Raw genomic sequence first — 17,346 nt, forward strand, 5'->3', positions numbered from 1 at the left:
GGAGGGAGTCAACAAGTAAATTAATTAAGCTGAAATAAAAAATGCTGCTAAATGGTGGAGGAACTGGTGCTGAAAAGCCAAAATTCTTCACAGCAGGTGGTGTATTTGAATTCTTTCCCATATGGGTTTGCATAATTTGTCCAGGCGTGCCGTCTTAAATACACATAAACACAAATGACTCCACTAGCCCGGCGCTTTGATGTCTCTGAGGCTCGTTATATAAAGCAAACTGTCCCAGATACCATCACAGAGCAGCTATGCTGTACTTCCTACCAAGAAAAAGAGAGAGCAAAAAGAACAACATAGAGAGAGAATGAGCGAGAGACGGAAAGAGTGGAGGTGAAAGCGTGAGATGGGGAGGGGATCCAGTTTCCATTTCAAACCCCTAACGTGGCAGAGCAATTTAATATTCCCAGTAATATCAGCAGCTCCTAAAGCTAGGCCGGAGTCTTGCCGGGTTTCCTGTGTACCGGCTCTTCTGCCCAGATAAATAAACCACGGGCCTGACCGGCCAGCCACTGCTTTTGGCCCAGCACCAAGCTGCAGGAGCTCCACCGCAGCCCCACTGGTGGAGAGACGACCCGCGGGTGCACTATGAACAGCCAGGGGTGCAACGTCTGCTAGAATGGATCCTCACACAGGACTTGATGGAGCTTCGTGCTACTCAAAGGACAATCAGCGTCATGGTCAGGTTTCTGTTCATGAGAGGTGATGCTGATGCCCTTTAAAAGGATCCATGCAATGCCCATAATGTGACCTGGGACTCGGATGCATCATATACAGCGCTACACAGTGCTGAACAAAATAACTTGTCTACATTTTGTCAAACATAGACACGGGGGGCTTTCAGGGAAGATGTGAAAGACTTCATCTCCACACACATGGCACCTCACAGCGTCTGCCATGCTGGTCTGTGTGTGGGTAACAGTCATAACGCTCCGGGGCATGACTGTTACCCACAGGCCAAGATTCTGGACCAGCAGATTGAGTTTTAACCAAATTCACATGGCGAGACGGCAGCTCCCCACCACCTCTCTGAAAATCAACCTTCATTGGTGCATCTATACGTACGTGGTGGAGAAGTCCACGTTCCAGATTCTAATATGAAACGGTCAAACGCTCTCTGCACTTTATGAAGGAATTCACATTGCAGCTCTCGCATGAAAGAGCAGCCCTGCGATTGGAGGTGTACACCTCACATGAGGTAAAAGGTGCAACTCCGCATCTTTTAGTTGGCCCGTTCTGGATCTTCTTGCGCTGGAAGGCTTTTCTCTGGAAAGCTCATCAGAGCCCTGTTGAAAGATGCTTCACAATGGATGGTGCTGGTGACATGATGGGATGGAGTATCTGGCACCAGATGTGCCACTCCCACACAGGAGTTGGGCACTGCTAAGCAAGCTGTCTGCCTTCTCGGCCAGTTCTACGCCCTCCCAGGGTTAACTAAATCCTCCGTGGCAGAGCTTGACGCAGCGCCATGGACTGTATAAGCCATGTCTGCAGAGCAGGTCTGGGGGGAGTTGTAATGCACAGCTGTAAGCCACTGTGGGGACATCGGGACATTCATAACTGGAACAGTCAGGGTCTAAGGACTGGCTGAATGACATATTGATTCATTATTGCGTTATTGGGACGCTGTACAGCATTTCAAAAGTTTAGATTTGAAATCAAACAATGACTATGCAGTCTGTCAGCTTTAATTTGAGGGTATTTTCACGATATCGGGTGAACCGTTTAGAAATTACAGCACGTTTTCTACATAGTGAGAAAGTTACAGATGAACAAATATCATAACCCCTCCCCCCTGTTATTGTAATGGTGAGATGTTAACATTTCCTGGAGGTAAGATATTTGTACGTCTGTAACTTTCTCACTCATCATTATTTACGATTCATTCAGGATTAACTGTAATCGTGTTAGCATCCACATTACTGTAGAATTGTTCAGAAACATATTATATTCTCAAGTACAATACAATGACACAATACATTATTTACCATTCATTTATTTCTGGCACAAAATAATCTGAAACATAACCAAAACAAACAGCAAAATGCATCCAACAAATGTGTAGAGTCACAAGCTGGATGTAGTCATTGAGTGCTATGAATATGGGACCAAATTCTTAACTTTTTACGACTTTTATACACACATATGAGTATTTGTCCCAATTTTTTTGGTCCCTTAAAATGAAGGGACTGTCACAGTCTGACTGTGTACAAAAAGTACTATGTTTCTAAACAGTTCCCCCAACATGAATGAATACACCCTCAAATGAAAGCGTGCAGTCTTCAATTTAACAGCATAGTCATTGTTTCAAATCCAAGTTTAGTTTAGAGCCCAAAGAAGAGAAAACTATGCACACTGTCCCAATAATTACTGAGGGCTCTGTACGGGGACAAACATGTTGCATTGGGGCAAACATGCTGTACTATGACCAACATGATGCACACTGTCCCAATAATTACTGAGGGCTCTGTACGGGGACAAACATGTTGCATTGGGACAAACATGCTGTACTATGACCAACATGATGCACACTGTCCCAATAATTACTGAGGGCTCTGTACGGGGACAAACATGTTGCATTGGGACAAACATGCTGTACTATGACCAACATTAGACATCTAACAGGTGAAGAATACAGACTGTATGTGAGCGAAGAAATTACTAACGACCGGGTTTTTTAAAAAGCAAAACCATTTTCAAACTCCACTGTTTACTTTAAACTGTTTTTGTGTGTTTTTGTGCAGCCCGAGGGAGATTTGACACTGCTCGCTTAATGAGCCCATAAAACTCAATGAGCAGTGTAACAAGTCCAACCTGGCCCTCTAAACCTGCCCTCTCACACTCAGGCCTAACAAGTAAAGTGTTGTCTTGACAACACGGCCAGGCTTGTGTGACAGCTTTGGAAAACCGTTGAATGCCCGCAGGCTGTTCATACCTGAAACAGACTGTACACTCTTCATGTGGCTCAATGTTTCAATCTCTAAATACATTATACATGAAGGAAGCCCCATCCACAGTGCTGCAACTGGTTAGAGCTGCAAGATCACATATAGACAGCAGCAGTGGACAGCTGTGAATATGTCAGAATTGTCCAGCCAACCCTTCAGCAAACCCTCATCCTCTGTGGAAATGACAGAGTGATCCAGCCAACCCTTCAGCAAACCCTCATCCTCTGTGGAAATGTCAGAATAATCCAGCCAACCCTTCAGCAAACCCTCACCCTCTGTGGAAATGACAGAGTGATCCAGCCAACCCTTCAGCAAACCCTCACCCTCTGTGGAAATGACAGAGTGATCCAGCCAACCCTTCAGCAAACCCTCATCCTCTGTGGAAATGACAGAGTGATCCAGCCAACCCTTCAGCAAACCCTCATCCTCTGTGGAAATGACAGAGTGATCCAGCCAACCCTTCAGCAAACCCTCATCCTCTGTGGAAATGACAGAGTGATCCAGCCAACCCTTCAGCAAACCCTCATCCTCTGTGGAAATGACAGAGTGATCCAGCCAACCCTACAGCAAACCCTCATCCTCTGTGGAAATGACAGAGTGATCCAGCCAACCCTACAACAAACCCTCACCCTCTGTGGAAATGACAGAGTGATCCAGCCAACCCTTCAGCAAACCCTCACCCTCTGTGGAAATGACAGAGTGATCCTGCCAACCCTTCAGCAAACCCTCATCCTCTGTGTAAATGACAGAGTGATCCAGCCAACCCTACAGCAAACCCTCATCCTCTGTGGAAATGACAGAGTGATCCAGCCAACCCTGCAGCAAACCCTCATCCTCTGTGGAAATGACAGAGTGATCCAGACAACCCTACAGCAAACCCTCATCCTCTGTGGAAATGACAGAGTGATCCAGCCAACCCTTCAGCAAACCCTCATCCTCTGTGGAAATGACAGAGTGATCCAGACAACCCTACAGCAAACCCTCATCCTCTGTGGAAATGACAGAGTGATCCAGACAACCCTACAGCAAACCCTCATCCTCTGTGGAAATGACAGAGTGATCCAGACAACCCTACAGCAAACCCTCATCCTCTGTGGAAATGACAGAGTGATCCAGCCAACCCTTCAGCAAACCCTCATCCTCTGTGGAAATGAGAGTGATCCAGCCAACCCTACAGCAAACCCTCATCCTCTATGGAAATGACAGAGTGATCCAGCCAACCCTTCAGCAAACCCTCATCCTCTGTGGAAATGAGAGTGATCCAGCCAACCCTACAGCAAACCCTCATTCTCTGTGGAAATGACAGAGTGATCCAGCCAACCCTTCAGCAAACCCTCATCCTCTGTGGAAATGAGAGTGATCCAGCCAACCCTTCAGCAAACCCTCATCCTCTGTGGAAATGACAGAGTGATCCAGCCAACCCTTCAGCAAACCCTCACCCTCTGTGGAAATGACAGAGTGATCCAGCCAACCCTTCAGCAAACCCTCATCCTCTGTGGAAATGACAGAGTGATCCAGCCAACCCTTCAGCAAACCCTCATCCTCTGTGGAAATGACAGAGTGATCCAGCCAACCCTTCAGCAAACCCTCATCCTCTGTGGAAATGACAGAGTGATCCAGCCAACCCTTCAGCAAACCCTCATCCTCTGTGGAAATGACAGAGTGATCCAGCCAACCCTTCAGCAAACCCTCACCCTCTGTGGAAATGACAGAGTGATCCAGCCAACCCTACAGCAAACCCTCATCCTCTGTGGAAATGACAGCATCAAATGACCTTTGGTCTGCTTCAGAAGGTACTTTTTTATGTTACTCTGTCTGGATGAGTGTCCACTGACTTTGTCCTTATTGACTAAAGGCATGAAGCCCACTAACTTTGCTGGCACAGCTCCCTCAGTTGTTCACTCAATGAGTTGTCATCAGCATGTATGCCATGACATTTTGCTATGTCACTATCCCCGCTATAACACCATTCTGACCACGTTAAGCAGCCTCGTTCAAACAGGACATTTAGCTATGTCACTATCCCCGCTACCACCATCCTGACCATGTTAAGCAGCCTCGTTCAAACAGGACATTTAGCTATGTCACTATCCCCGCTACCACCATCCTGACCACGTTAAGCAGCCTCGTTCAAACAGGACATTTAGCTATGTCACTATCCCCGCTACCACCATCCTGACCACGTTAAGCAGCCTCGTTCAAACAGGACATTTAGCTATGTCACTATCCCCGCTACCACCATCCTGACCATGTTAAGCAGCCTCGTTCAAACAGGACATTTAGCTATGTCACTATCCCGGCTATAACACCATCCTGACCATGTTAAGCAGCCTCGTTCAAACAGGACATTTAGCTATGTCACTATCCCCGCTATAACACCATCCTGACCATGTTAAGCAGCCTCGTTCAAACAGGACATTTAGCTATGTCACTATCCCCGCTACCACCATCCTGACCATGTTAAGCAGCCTCGTTCAAACAGGACATTTAGCTATGTCACTATCCCCGCTATCACCATCCTGACCATGTTAAGCAGCCTCGTTCAAACAGGACATTTAGCTATGTCACTATCCCCGCTACCACCATTCTGACCACGTTAAGCAGCCTCGTTCAAACAGGACATTTAGCTATGTCACTATCCCCGCTACCACCATTCTGACCACGTTAAGCAGCCTCGTTCAAACAGGACATTTAGCTATGTCACTATCCCCGCTACCACCATCCTGACCATGTTAAGCAGCCTCGTTCAAACAGGACATTTAGCTATGTCACTATCCCCGCTACCACCATCCTGACCATGTTAAGCAGCCTCGTTCAAACAGGACATTTAGCTATGTCACTATCCCCGCTACCACCATTCTTACCATGTTAAGCAGCCTCGTTCAAACAGGACATTTAGCTATGTCACTATCCCCGCTACCACCATCCTGACCATGTTAAGCAGCCTCGTTCAAACAGGACATGTAGTGATGCAAACACTCCCACAATAGATAAATAAAATCTTGAATGCAGCCCTTTCCCGTCTTATTGTCATGACTTCTTTCCCAGTCCGGCCAACAGCTTCTCTCCTTCTCATTCCAGACTCTTTCTGTGTTCTCAAGGTTGACCTTTCCTCCCCTCGGCAAGACTGAATGTGTCCAAAACTTGGACCCAACATCAAATTCCTCTACCTCAGTAAATATTTCCTCTACTGCTCCACCCTCTGGCCTCATGTCATCTAACAACGTCTAATCAAAGATTAATAATAGCTAGTCTACTTCAACAAGAGGGTGTAAAAACCATGGGAACCTGTCACGCCCTGACCTGTTTCACCTGTCCTTGTGCTTGTCTCCACCCCCTCCAGGTGTCGCCCATCTTCCCCACTTATCCTCTGGGTATTTATACCTGTGTTTTCTGTCTGTCTGTGCCAGTTCATCTTGTTTGTTCAACCCTACCAGCCGTTTGTCTAAGCTCCTGTTTTTCCTAGTCTCTCTTTTTCCTCGTCCTCCTGGTTTTTGACCCTTGCCTGTCCTGACCCTGTTCCTGCCCGCCTGACCACTCTGCCTGTCCTGACCCTGTTCCTGCCCGCCTGACCACTCTGCCTGTCCCTGAGTCTGCCTGTTGTCCTGTACCTTTCTCCACCTCTGGATTACCGACCTCTGCCTGACCTGACCCTGAGCCTGCCTGGCGTTCTGTACCTTGGCCTCTACTCTGGATTACCGACCTCTGCCTGCCTTGACCTGTCGTTTGCCTGCCCCTGTTGTTACAATAAACACTGTTACTTCACACAGTCTGTACTGGCGTTTTACCTTGATTCCTGATAGGAACCTAGTGCTATCCAACTGCTTGTTAGATTAAGGTCAGTAGTACATTACTGGAAAGCAGTGAGGACAAGAAACGTCAGACATTTCCATGTCACTTACACAGTGACATACTGTACATTGCCATAGACTGAAGCAATTACACTAACATATACAGTATGTATGGCTACCAGTACTGTGAGCCGTGTGCACTCTTTAAAAGCCACCTGTCATAGCAATCTCTCTTGACATTGGTCCAATTTCATATTACCATATAATTAAAATAGATGAAGATTGACAGCGGGATGCAGTCCATATATCAGGTTATACAATCCAGGTCATATAGCCATAGGACAAATTCAAACAACTCTCTCCCTCTCTCTCTCTCTCTCTCTCTCTCTCTCTCTCTCTCTCTCTCTATTCCACTTCAAAATGTTGCTGCTATTGTAATTTTACTGGTAATTGACCCCAGTTCTGGCTGCGCACCACACATTTCCAGAGACTGGAAACTCTGAGTGCTTAGTTTCTAAACAGATAGCACCACCTTTCATTTCAAAGGACACACCTGCTTTCAATGAGAGACAGAGCACCTCTGTCAAACCTGAGGGAACCAGCACATCCCTTCAATAAGCAAACTCAGCACCCATCTCTCTCACACAGTATGAGCTCCAAGATATGAGACTAAGATATTATAGTAGGTCAAGATATGATGCTAAGATATTAGAATAGTTCAAAATATGAGACTAAGATATACGAGTAAAATATGATACTATTTTTTTTAACCTTTATTTAACTAGGCAAGTCAGCTAAGACAAATTCTTATTTAAAATGACGGCCTACCCCGGCCAAACCCGGACGACGCTGGGCCAACTGTGTGCCGCCCTATGGGACTCCCAATCACGGCCGGATGTGATGCAGATATGATACTAAGATATGAGAGTAGTTCAAGATATGATACTAAGATATATGAGACTAAAATATGAGAATAAGATATGATAGTTTGCGATATGATACTAAGGTTTCAGAGTATTTTTAGATATGAGATTAAGATATGAGACTAAGATATGAAACTTAGATATTAGAGTAGATCAAGATATGAGACTGATATTATAGTAGTTTAAGATATTCGCTGCACAAGAGAAGAGACACTCATTTACTAGTTCTCCAGAAAGCCACTTCACTGCGGACACCGTGGAATTATATTCCTGTCTACATTTCCATATAAATATTGGAGAACTGAAAGCTAGACTGTCTGCCTCTTCTTATGCAAACAGTCGACTAACTTTAGCGCCTATAAAAGCTATGCCACAAACGTTTTATGTGCCTTCCAGAGAGAGCTGGAATAAATTAAATGTAATAACTACTACTTATTGTACACATGCACATGCACACACACACACACACACACGCACACACACACACACACACACACACACACACACACACACACACACACACACACACACACACACACACACACACACACACACACGTTAGCTCACCTGGTAACAGGCTGCAGCAGATCCAGAGAAACACAGCGCGGCAGTACTCCATGTGTTTGGTCGGTGTGTGTGTGTGTATGGTGTGTGTGTGTGTGTGTGTCTGGGGGCTGAGGCAGAGAGACCCAGCAGCGTGCTCTGGGAAAGATTCAGCTCTGGTTGACTCCACGGCTAGTCAAAATGCTCACTATATCTGAGGAGGTAGGAGGGGACTGTGGCTGAACTGAAAGGAGGTCCACGTTGAACCAGCAGACAGGACTCTCCTCTCAGTCCCTCTGCTACTCAGACAGAGCAGTGAGCGGAGGGACACACAAGCTATCCACCGCAAGTACAGATCTTGGATCAGTTTCTCTGGATAATCAGAGGCAAAGTTGATGGAGTTTGAATACAGTCATTCCATTATTCATTATGTGCTTTGGTATGGTATAGTTGAAGAAATGCGTGTCCTCTCTCTTCTGCTTCCAAATACACTGATGATAAAGTAGACTTTCTTCAACTGCATGGTTGGTTATGGGCTTGTCAGTAGGCATTTCACAGTAAGGTATACATGTTGTATTCAGCACATGTCACAAAGACGATTTGATTAACGTGGAATGTAATCAGAGGGGTTGGGTTATTTATTTTGATTTAAGAAATTTATTTCAGCTTTATTAAAACTAGGCAAGTCAGTTAAGAACAAATTCTTATTTACAATGACGGCCTACCCCGGCCAAACCCGGACCACTCGTGCACCACCCTATGTGACTCCCAATCACGGCCTGATGTGATACAGCCTGGATTTGAACCAGGGACTAGTAGTGACGCCTCTTGCACTGAGATGTAGTGCCTTAGGCCGCTGTGCCACTCGGATTAAATGCAGAAGAAACGTTTCAGTTGAATGCATTCTCTTGTACAACTGACTAGGTCTCCCCCTTTCCCAAATCAGAGCATATATCTTCAGAACAGCTGCGTTTTAAAAGACAAAAAGTTGTGTTTTTCACAGCACTCATGCTTGACAATCATGTTGTGATCACACGGCGCCCAATGTATTAATGCGGAACACAAATACCCCCACAGTCATACCCCTACAGTCAAACTATCCAGACTGAACTACTACCTCATACCCCCACAGTCAAACCATCCAGACTGAACTGTTACCTCATACCCCCACAGTCAAACCATCCAGACTGAACTGTTACTTCATACCCCCACAGTCAAACTATCCAGACTGAACTGTTACTTCATACCCCCACAGTCAAACCATCCAGACTGAACTGTTACCTCATACCCCCACAGGGAAACCATCCAGACTGAACTGTTACCTCATACCCCCACAGTCAAACCATCCAGACCGACGTCCATAATGACCCATGTTATGTGACAATGGATACTGAGACTGAGGGAACCGCAAGAGTCAGCACATAACCCAACATAAAGGGTGACAACTCACATCCCGTGCATAGAAGCACTTTCATTGATCGATAATAGGAACAATGAGATACAATTGATTACATGTACAGTTGAAGTCAGAGGTTTACATACACCTTAGCCAAATACATTTAAACTCAGTTTTTCACAATTCTTGACATTTCATCCTAGTAAAAATTCCCTGTCTTATGTCAATTAGGATCACCACTTTATTTTAAGAATGTGAAATGTCAGAATAATAGTTGAGAGAATTGTTAATTGCAGCTTGAATTTCTTTCATCACATTCCCAGTGGGTCAGAAGTTTACATACACTCAATTTGCATTGCATTGCCTTTAAATTGTTTAACTTGGGTCAAACGTTTTGAGTAGCCTTCCACAAGCTTCCCACAATAAGTAGGGTGAATTTTGGCCCATTCCTCCTGACAGAGCTGGTGTAACTGAGTCAGGTTTGTAGGCCCCCTTGCACGCACACGCTTATTCAGTTCTGCCCACACATTTTCTATAGGATTGAGGTCAGGGCTTTGTGATGGCCACTCCAATGCCTTGACTTTGTTGTCCTTTAGCCATTTTGCCACAACTTTGAAAGTAGGCTTGGGATCATTGTCCATTTGGAAGATTGTCATTTGGAAGACTTCCTGGCTGATGTCTTGAGATGTTGCTTCAATATATCCACATAATTTCCCTTCCTTATGATGCCATCTATTTTTTGAAGTGAACCAGTCCCTCCTGCAGCAAAGCACACCCACAACATGATGCTGCCACCAACCATGCTTCACAGTTGGGGTGGTGTTCTTCGGCTTGCAAGCATCCCTCTTTTTCCTCCAAATAACGATGGTCAATATGGCCAAACAGTTCTATTTTTGTTTCATCAGACCAGAGGATATTTCTCCAAAAAGTACGATCTTTGTCCCCATGTGACCTTTGTCCCCATGTGCAGTTGCAAACCCTAGTCTGGCTTTTTTATGGCGGTTTTGGAGCAGTGGCTTCTTCCTTGCTGAGCAGTAGGACTCGTCGATATAGGACTCGTTTTACTGTGGATATAGATACTTTTGTACCTGTTTCCACCACCATCTTCACAAGGTCCTTTGCTGTTGTTCTGGGATTGATTTGCACATTTCGCACCAAAGTACGTTCATCTCTGGGAGACAGAAAACGTCTCATTCCTGAGCGGTATGACGTCTGCGTGGTCCCATGGTGTTTATATTTGCATACTATTGTTTATACAGATGAACATGGTACCTTCAGGCATTTGGAAATTGCTCCCAAGGATGAACCAGACTTGTGGAGGTCTTGGCTGACTTCTTTTGATTTTCCCACTGAGTTGAAGGTAGGCCTTGAAATACATCCACAGGTACACCTCCAATTGACTCAAATTATGTCAATTAGACTATCACAAGCTTCTAAAGCCCTGACATCATTTTCTGGTATTTTCCAAGCTGTTAAAGGTACAGTCAACTTAGTGTATGTAAACTTCTGAACCACTGGAATTGTGATACAGTGAATTATAAGTGAAATAATATGTCTGTAGACAATTGTTGAAAAATGACTTGTGTCATGCACAAAGTAGATGTCCTAACCGACTTGCAAAAACTATAGTTTGTTAACAAGAAATTTGTGGAGTGGTTGAAAAACAAGTTTAATGACTCCAACCTAAGTTTATGTAAACTTCCGACTTCATCTGTAAATGTACTACTTTGAATGTGGCTACTCAGTATTGTCAGGATACGTCATTCATAAATACAAACACACACTAGTTGAGATGTCTGTTAAACTCATCAAAAACAAGTGAAAGACCTCCAATGTCAGGTTTCATTATCTGACCCAGACCATGGTCCCTAAGCTGCTGGCTGGCTGGCTGGCTGGCTGTGTGTGTGTGTGTGTGTGTGTGTGTGTGTGTGTGTGTGTGTGTGTGTGTGTGTGTGTGTGTGTGTGTGTGTGTGTGTGTGTGTGAGTGCGTGCGTGCGTGCGTGCGTGCGTGTGTGTGTGTGTGTGTGTGTGTGTGTGTGTGTGTGTGTGTGCGTGTGTGTGTATTTGTGAGTGTGTGTGTGCGTGTGTGTTTGTGTTTGCGCGTGAACGTTTGAGGACTGGAAACCACACATCATCACCTCTTTTGAGCAGGTCTCCACCTCCTCATGCAATCACAACCACTTTCTCATTTCTGAACAGAATGCACCAGAAACCAGAAATATAAAGGCGTGATTTAAGTTTCAGACTTTCAGGGTGACCAAATCTTCCCAAAATCAAGGCTTGCTTTCATTAGTGGTGCTTAAAATCTCATTGGCTCTGCTCTTTAATCAGCACTCCTCAATCCACACTGCTAGCCTTCTTAGGCCTTCTTTCAAGGCAGGATATTGAGCCCCTACCTCCCACTGGTGCCTGCGATATGCCCTTTAGCAATGTTGACCTTAGAATGAATGGCCAGGATTACTTAGTCTTCCTGTAGTGAATAACTGCTGCCCATTGCCTAGAGAGGGTGAATAACAGCTGTATTCCCCAGTCAGCAATATGCTTATTGCAGAGATAGCTCAGGGAATAATCATACTCTATTCTATACATCTGAGCATCATAAAGCAGGAGTTAGGATACTTGGTCTGCTTTTATTGGTCTGCTCTTAGCCGAGTTATCGGCTAAGATTCAGTACCAGTCATTCAAGGGTTTTTCTTAATTGTTACTAATTTCTACATTGTAGAATAACAGTGAACTATGCAATAACACATATGGAATCAAGTAGTAACCAAAAAAGTGTTAAACAAATCAAATATATTTTATACTTGAGATTATTCAAAGGAGACTCCCTTTGCCTTGATGACAAATTTGTACACTTTAGGCATTCTCTTAACCAGCTTCACCTGGAATGCTTTCCCTACAGTCTTGAAGGAGTTCCCACATATGCTGAGCACTTGTTGGCTGCTTTTCCTTCACTCTGCAGTTCAACTCATCCCAAACCATCTCAATTGGGTTGAGGTCAGGTGATTGTGGAATCCAGATCATCTGATGCCGCACTCTATCACTCTCCTTCTATGTCAAATAGCCCTTACACAGTCTGGTGGTGTGTTGGGTCCTGATGAAAAACAAATGATAGTCCCACTAACCACAAACCAGATGGGATGGCGTATCGCTGCAGAATGCTGTGGTAGCTATGCTGGTTATGTGTGACTTGAAGGAGGCTGAAGAAATTCGGCTTGTCACCAAAAACACTCACAAACTTTTACAGATGCACATTCGAGAGCATCCTGTCGGGCTGTATCACCGCCTGGCACGGCAACTGCTCCGCCCACAACCGTAAGGCTCTCCAGAGGGTAGTGAGGTCTTCACAATGCATCCCTGGGGGCAAACTACCTGCCCTCCAGGACACCTACACCACCTGATGTCACAGGAAGGCCATAAAGATCATCAAGGACAACAACCACCCGAGCCACTGCCTGTTCACCCCGCTATCATCCAGAAGGCGAGGTCAGTACAGGTGCATCATAGCTGGGACTGAGAGACTGAAAAACAGCTTCTATCTCAAGGCCATCAGACTTTTAAACAGCCATCACTAACATTGATTGGCTGCTGCCAACACACTGACTCAACTCTAGCCACTTTAATAATTACAAATTTGATGTAATAAATGTATCACTAGCCACTTTAAACAATGCCACTTTATATAATGTTTATATACCCTACATTACTCATCTCATATGTATATACTGTAATCAATACCATCTACTGCATCTTGCCTATGCCGTTTGGCCATCGCTCATCCATATATTTTTATGTACATATTCTTATTAATTCCTTTACACTTGTGTGTATAAGGTAGTTGTTGTGAAATTGTTAGATTACTTGTTAGATATTACTGCATGGTCGGAAACAAGAAGCACAAGCATTTCGCTACACTCGCATTAACATCTGCTAACCATGTGTTTGTGACAAACAAAATTGGATTTGATTTGATGTTCTGGTTAGAACAACAGAGAGACTAGTTGACTTAATGCATCATCCACATTGACATTACATTGTCTTTTGTCTGACTGAGTTAAACTAATGACTGTAGCAGGTAGAACCCATGAGAGTCTCAAGACACTGACTTCCCAGAGCACAAACTAACTAATCTACATTGGGAAAGGGATTTTAAAAAGCAGCATGTCTCGACCCTAAATTTCCTCGGAACACAACATTCTCATATTGCAAAGAAAGCAGAGAGGGGGTGGGTTGGAGTGAGGGGGGGGTAACCATTACAACACAACATAGAGTGGTATTTACCAGTATTGTGGGTGTATGAGCTCACAGCTCAAGAATCCACCATCCCCACTGTCAGTTTGGGACAACATCGAGAGACAAATGATAAATCGGAGAGGAACCTAGAATTAAAATGAGGTATTTTTTACTCTTAATGGAGGCAGAACGACAACGCAGTGCAGGAATTGGGTTGCCTCTGTCAGTGTTTCCAGACGGGGTGGAAATGTTTCCCATGATGCTGTACTGCTGACCAAAATTGCCATGAGGATATTTAACTGGCTTTCAGGAAAGAAGGGGAACTGTGGGGAACTCTAAGGGGTGTGAGAAGTCAGCTTTTCTAAATCCTATTCCGCTGTGATGCGTACCCTGAAATCAATACTTGTCGAACGAATGGGAGCTACGCTTTCTTCACCTACTAGGAGGCCTCCCAACACCATTTGGTAACTGCAAACAATTACCTCAACCACCCCTGGATTGTCTGCCTTGTGATGATATACGGCCGCCTGTTTGGGGAGGGACAGGAGCTTGAGCCACTCACAGGTCAGGCCCACTAGGATCAGTACAAGAGAAACAAATAGCTGACCTCCATCGGAGCTCAGAGCTTACTGCGTGCCACATGTTGAGGTCTCCATCTATCACAGGTCATAACGTCCTCAAGGCCCTCCCTGCACTGGCCTCTCCTCCTGTTTCCTTTACTCAGCTACTGGTTTTGTAAGGTTTGGGAATAAGGCAGACGCATGTACAGGGCCTCTTGTGTGGTTCTTCCATAGTTACGTTGTTGTCTGAATTACAGCCTTAAACGCAACCAACTGCACACAGGGCTCCAATACAAGCAGCTAGCTACCATTAGAGACATAATTTGCTTGTCGAGCTAAAGTCTCTAACCCAAGTGGCCTGTAGGCTCTTCTCTGAGTCTGCACACTTCTACAGTAACACCAGTTCAGCCCAAATAAACTTCAGTGGGTTGTGTCCCACAGCATGGCTCCTAAAGAACGGTTCCCACAGCATGGCTCCTAAAGAACGGTTCCCACAGCATGGCTCCTAAAGAACGGTTCCCAAAGCATGGCTCCTAAAGAACGGTTCCCACAGCATGGCTCCTAAAGAACGGTTCCCAAAGCATGGCTCCTAAAGAACGGTTCCCACAGCATGGCTCCTAAAGAACGGTTCCCAAAGCATGGTAACAAACATTTTCCAGAACAATCTAAATATTTGGATTATTGACATTGGAGCAAAGAAGCCATGTGATTGACTGCTGCCTCTCGTGTCAGACGGCTAGCGGTTGAGGTAGCTGGAGTCACCGGGGAGCAGAAACTGGATTTAAAACCCCTGAGTCGTGTGTGAAGCCTCAACCAGCCATGTATACTGGAAGCCATAAGTAGAGCTCTTCGCAGAATCTGATAGAAAACCAATGTTGCCAAACCCACTTCAATATGCATTACGCTCGGTAAGTTCCTCATCCAGAGTTCTCTCTACACAGCAACGGAGGGACAATATCTTGGATGTGATCCCTGAGACATCTCAACTGTATGTTTTGAGACCCGTAGCATGTTGGGATGTTTATTTTCCATAGATAACTGCCAAGACTAAGATAGGGTAGAATGCAATACAGTACATACAAAAAAGTCACCCAAGGACCTAGAAACAGGACGCCTTTTTTTCCAAGCGGCTAATGTTGGACCGGAATCAATAGTTTTAAAGTCTGTCAAGGAGAAGTCTCAGCACACAACCACCTAGCAGGCTGTATTCACCATTAACCTGGAAAGTGTATAGGATTTCATATTTTTAGTAGCCTAAGTCCGTGCAGAGCCCCCCATGACACTGACACACATGAATGACCATTCCAACATTCATATATCACCTCCTGTCAAAGAATGGATTTGTATGTATCAATTCCAACAAGGTCTGTCTCCCAACGATGTCTCCATCCTTGGGTTTTTCTGGTTGAGTTTTAAGAGGTGTTAGCTATGCTAGAGTTTGGTCTAGCGGTAACACAGCCAACTCTGAACTATGCATTCTCCTATGGGAGGCCAGGGTTCAATCTCAGAGTCTAACATTACAATTCTGTACATCTCTCTCACCTGTTTCATCCTTTCATTTCAGTGTTGGAAAAAGTCTGACTGCCTAAACACCAAGTTAATTTCAGTGCCCATTGTAAAGCCAACTATCTACAATTGTAGGATCTTAATTTTATCACCTTGTTGCAGGATAACTTATTATGTATTTTTGGTTTAAAAGGGCTTCAGAAGTTTGAAATTTGGTAATAAAAAATGTATGTTTACACACTCCCAGGAACGTCATACATGATGGATCATTAGCTTCCCTACAGGAAAAAACACTAACCTTCACACATCTAGATGGCTGGGCGGGGTAGGTGTGGAGCCAGATACAGCTGTGGGGTCAAACTGTAGAACCCAGTTCCTACATTTGAATATAAAATTGATTTTTATCAAACAAAACGATGCTACATTTTATCTCTGGGACCCTCAGGATGACAAATCAGAGCTTATCAGAGCAAGATTACTGAATGTAAGTACATTATTTACCTTCAGATGTGAACGTATCAAACCAGTTGCCGTGATAAAAGTGTTTTGTTGTTGTGCACTCTCCTCAAACAATAGCATGGTATTTGCTGTAATAGCTACTGTAAATTGGACACTGTAGTTAGATTACCAAGAATGCAACCTTTCTGCCCATATAAGACATGTCTATGTCCCGGAAAGTTGACTGTTGTATACAACGTCATTCTAGTCACATTATCACCTATCGAGCAACAACTGTCTCCGTTTAGGAACACCGATCCTGTAGAGGATAATTATATAACTTTATAACTTTAGCTTCATGGTGTTAAATTAATGGAGATCATAGTCTCACATGTGCAGTTGCTCTCTGGGCTTGAATCACCGCTTTCACACTTTGAGGATAGTCAAAAGTGGTTTTCTAAATGTTGTCCAACTATGTTTGCATTAGATATTGTTAGACTGAGAGTAGTAAACTAACAGCTACAATGTTCTCTCTCTTACCTTACTTTTTCTGTGCTGTTATCAGATATACATGAATGTAGCTTCATCTCGCTATCTCTCTCTATCTCTCTACAATCTCCCTCTTCTAGCGCTCTCTCTCTCTCTCTCTCTCTCTCTCTGTCTACAATCTCCCTCTTCTAGCTCCCTCTCTCTCTCTCTCTCTCTCTCTCTACAATCTCCCTCTTCTAGCTCTCTCTAAGTTGTTCAGGCCTCTTGAGGACACACCATGTGACACAGTATGGTGAAGCTTATGCTTACAGTGTGTGTATAAACAAATGTAACCACTCTGACCAGAGTTTCCCAAAGATGACATTTTGGAATCAACAGCCCATGTTGGTTGTAAACTAGATTCAAGCACCATGGCCTAGAAGTTGCAATGGAAATACAGTGTGAACTATTTGCATGCTCTCGAATAAGAAAATGCATATTTATGTGTTGAGAGTGTGTCTTGGTATTAATTTG

The 17,346-nt window shown here is 44.4% G+C and overlaps 1 protein-coding gene across 2 annotated transcripts in view; it reads right to left on the reverse strand.

The window, feature by feature from the left end:
• The window catches only part of LOC110520392 (integrin alpha-11), a 98,922-nt gene extending 90,402 nt beyond the window's left edge, over positions 1–8,520 (reverse strand). The window contains exon 1 of one of the 2 annotated variants that reach the window (XM_036963840.2): positions 8,236–8,520. In XM_036963840.2, coding sequence (XP_036819735.1) covers positions 8,236–8,287 — 52 coding nt within the window. In that variant the 5' untranslated portion in view covers positions 8,288–8,520. The remainder of the gene's footprint in view (positions 1–8,235) is intronic. The other variant, XM_036963841.2, reaches the window with a different exon arrangement.
• Between the last annotated feature and the right edge of the window lie 8,826 nt (positions 8,521–17,346).

This window comes from Oncorhynchus mykiss, chromosome 26, assembly GCF_057628025.1.
Source record: "Oncorhynchus mykiss isolate SJ-2025 chromosome 26, ASM5762802v1, whole genome shotgun sequence".
Classification (NCBI taxonomy): Eukaryota; Metazoa; Chordata; class Actinopteri; order Salmoniformes; family Salmonidae; genus Oncorhynchus; species Oncorhynchus mykiss.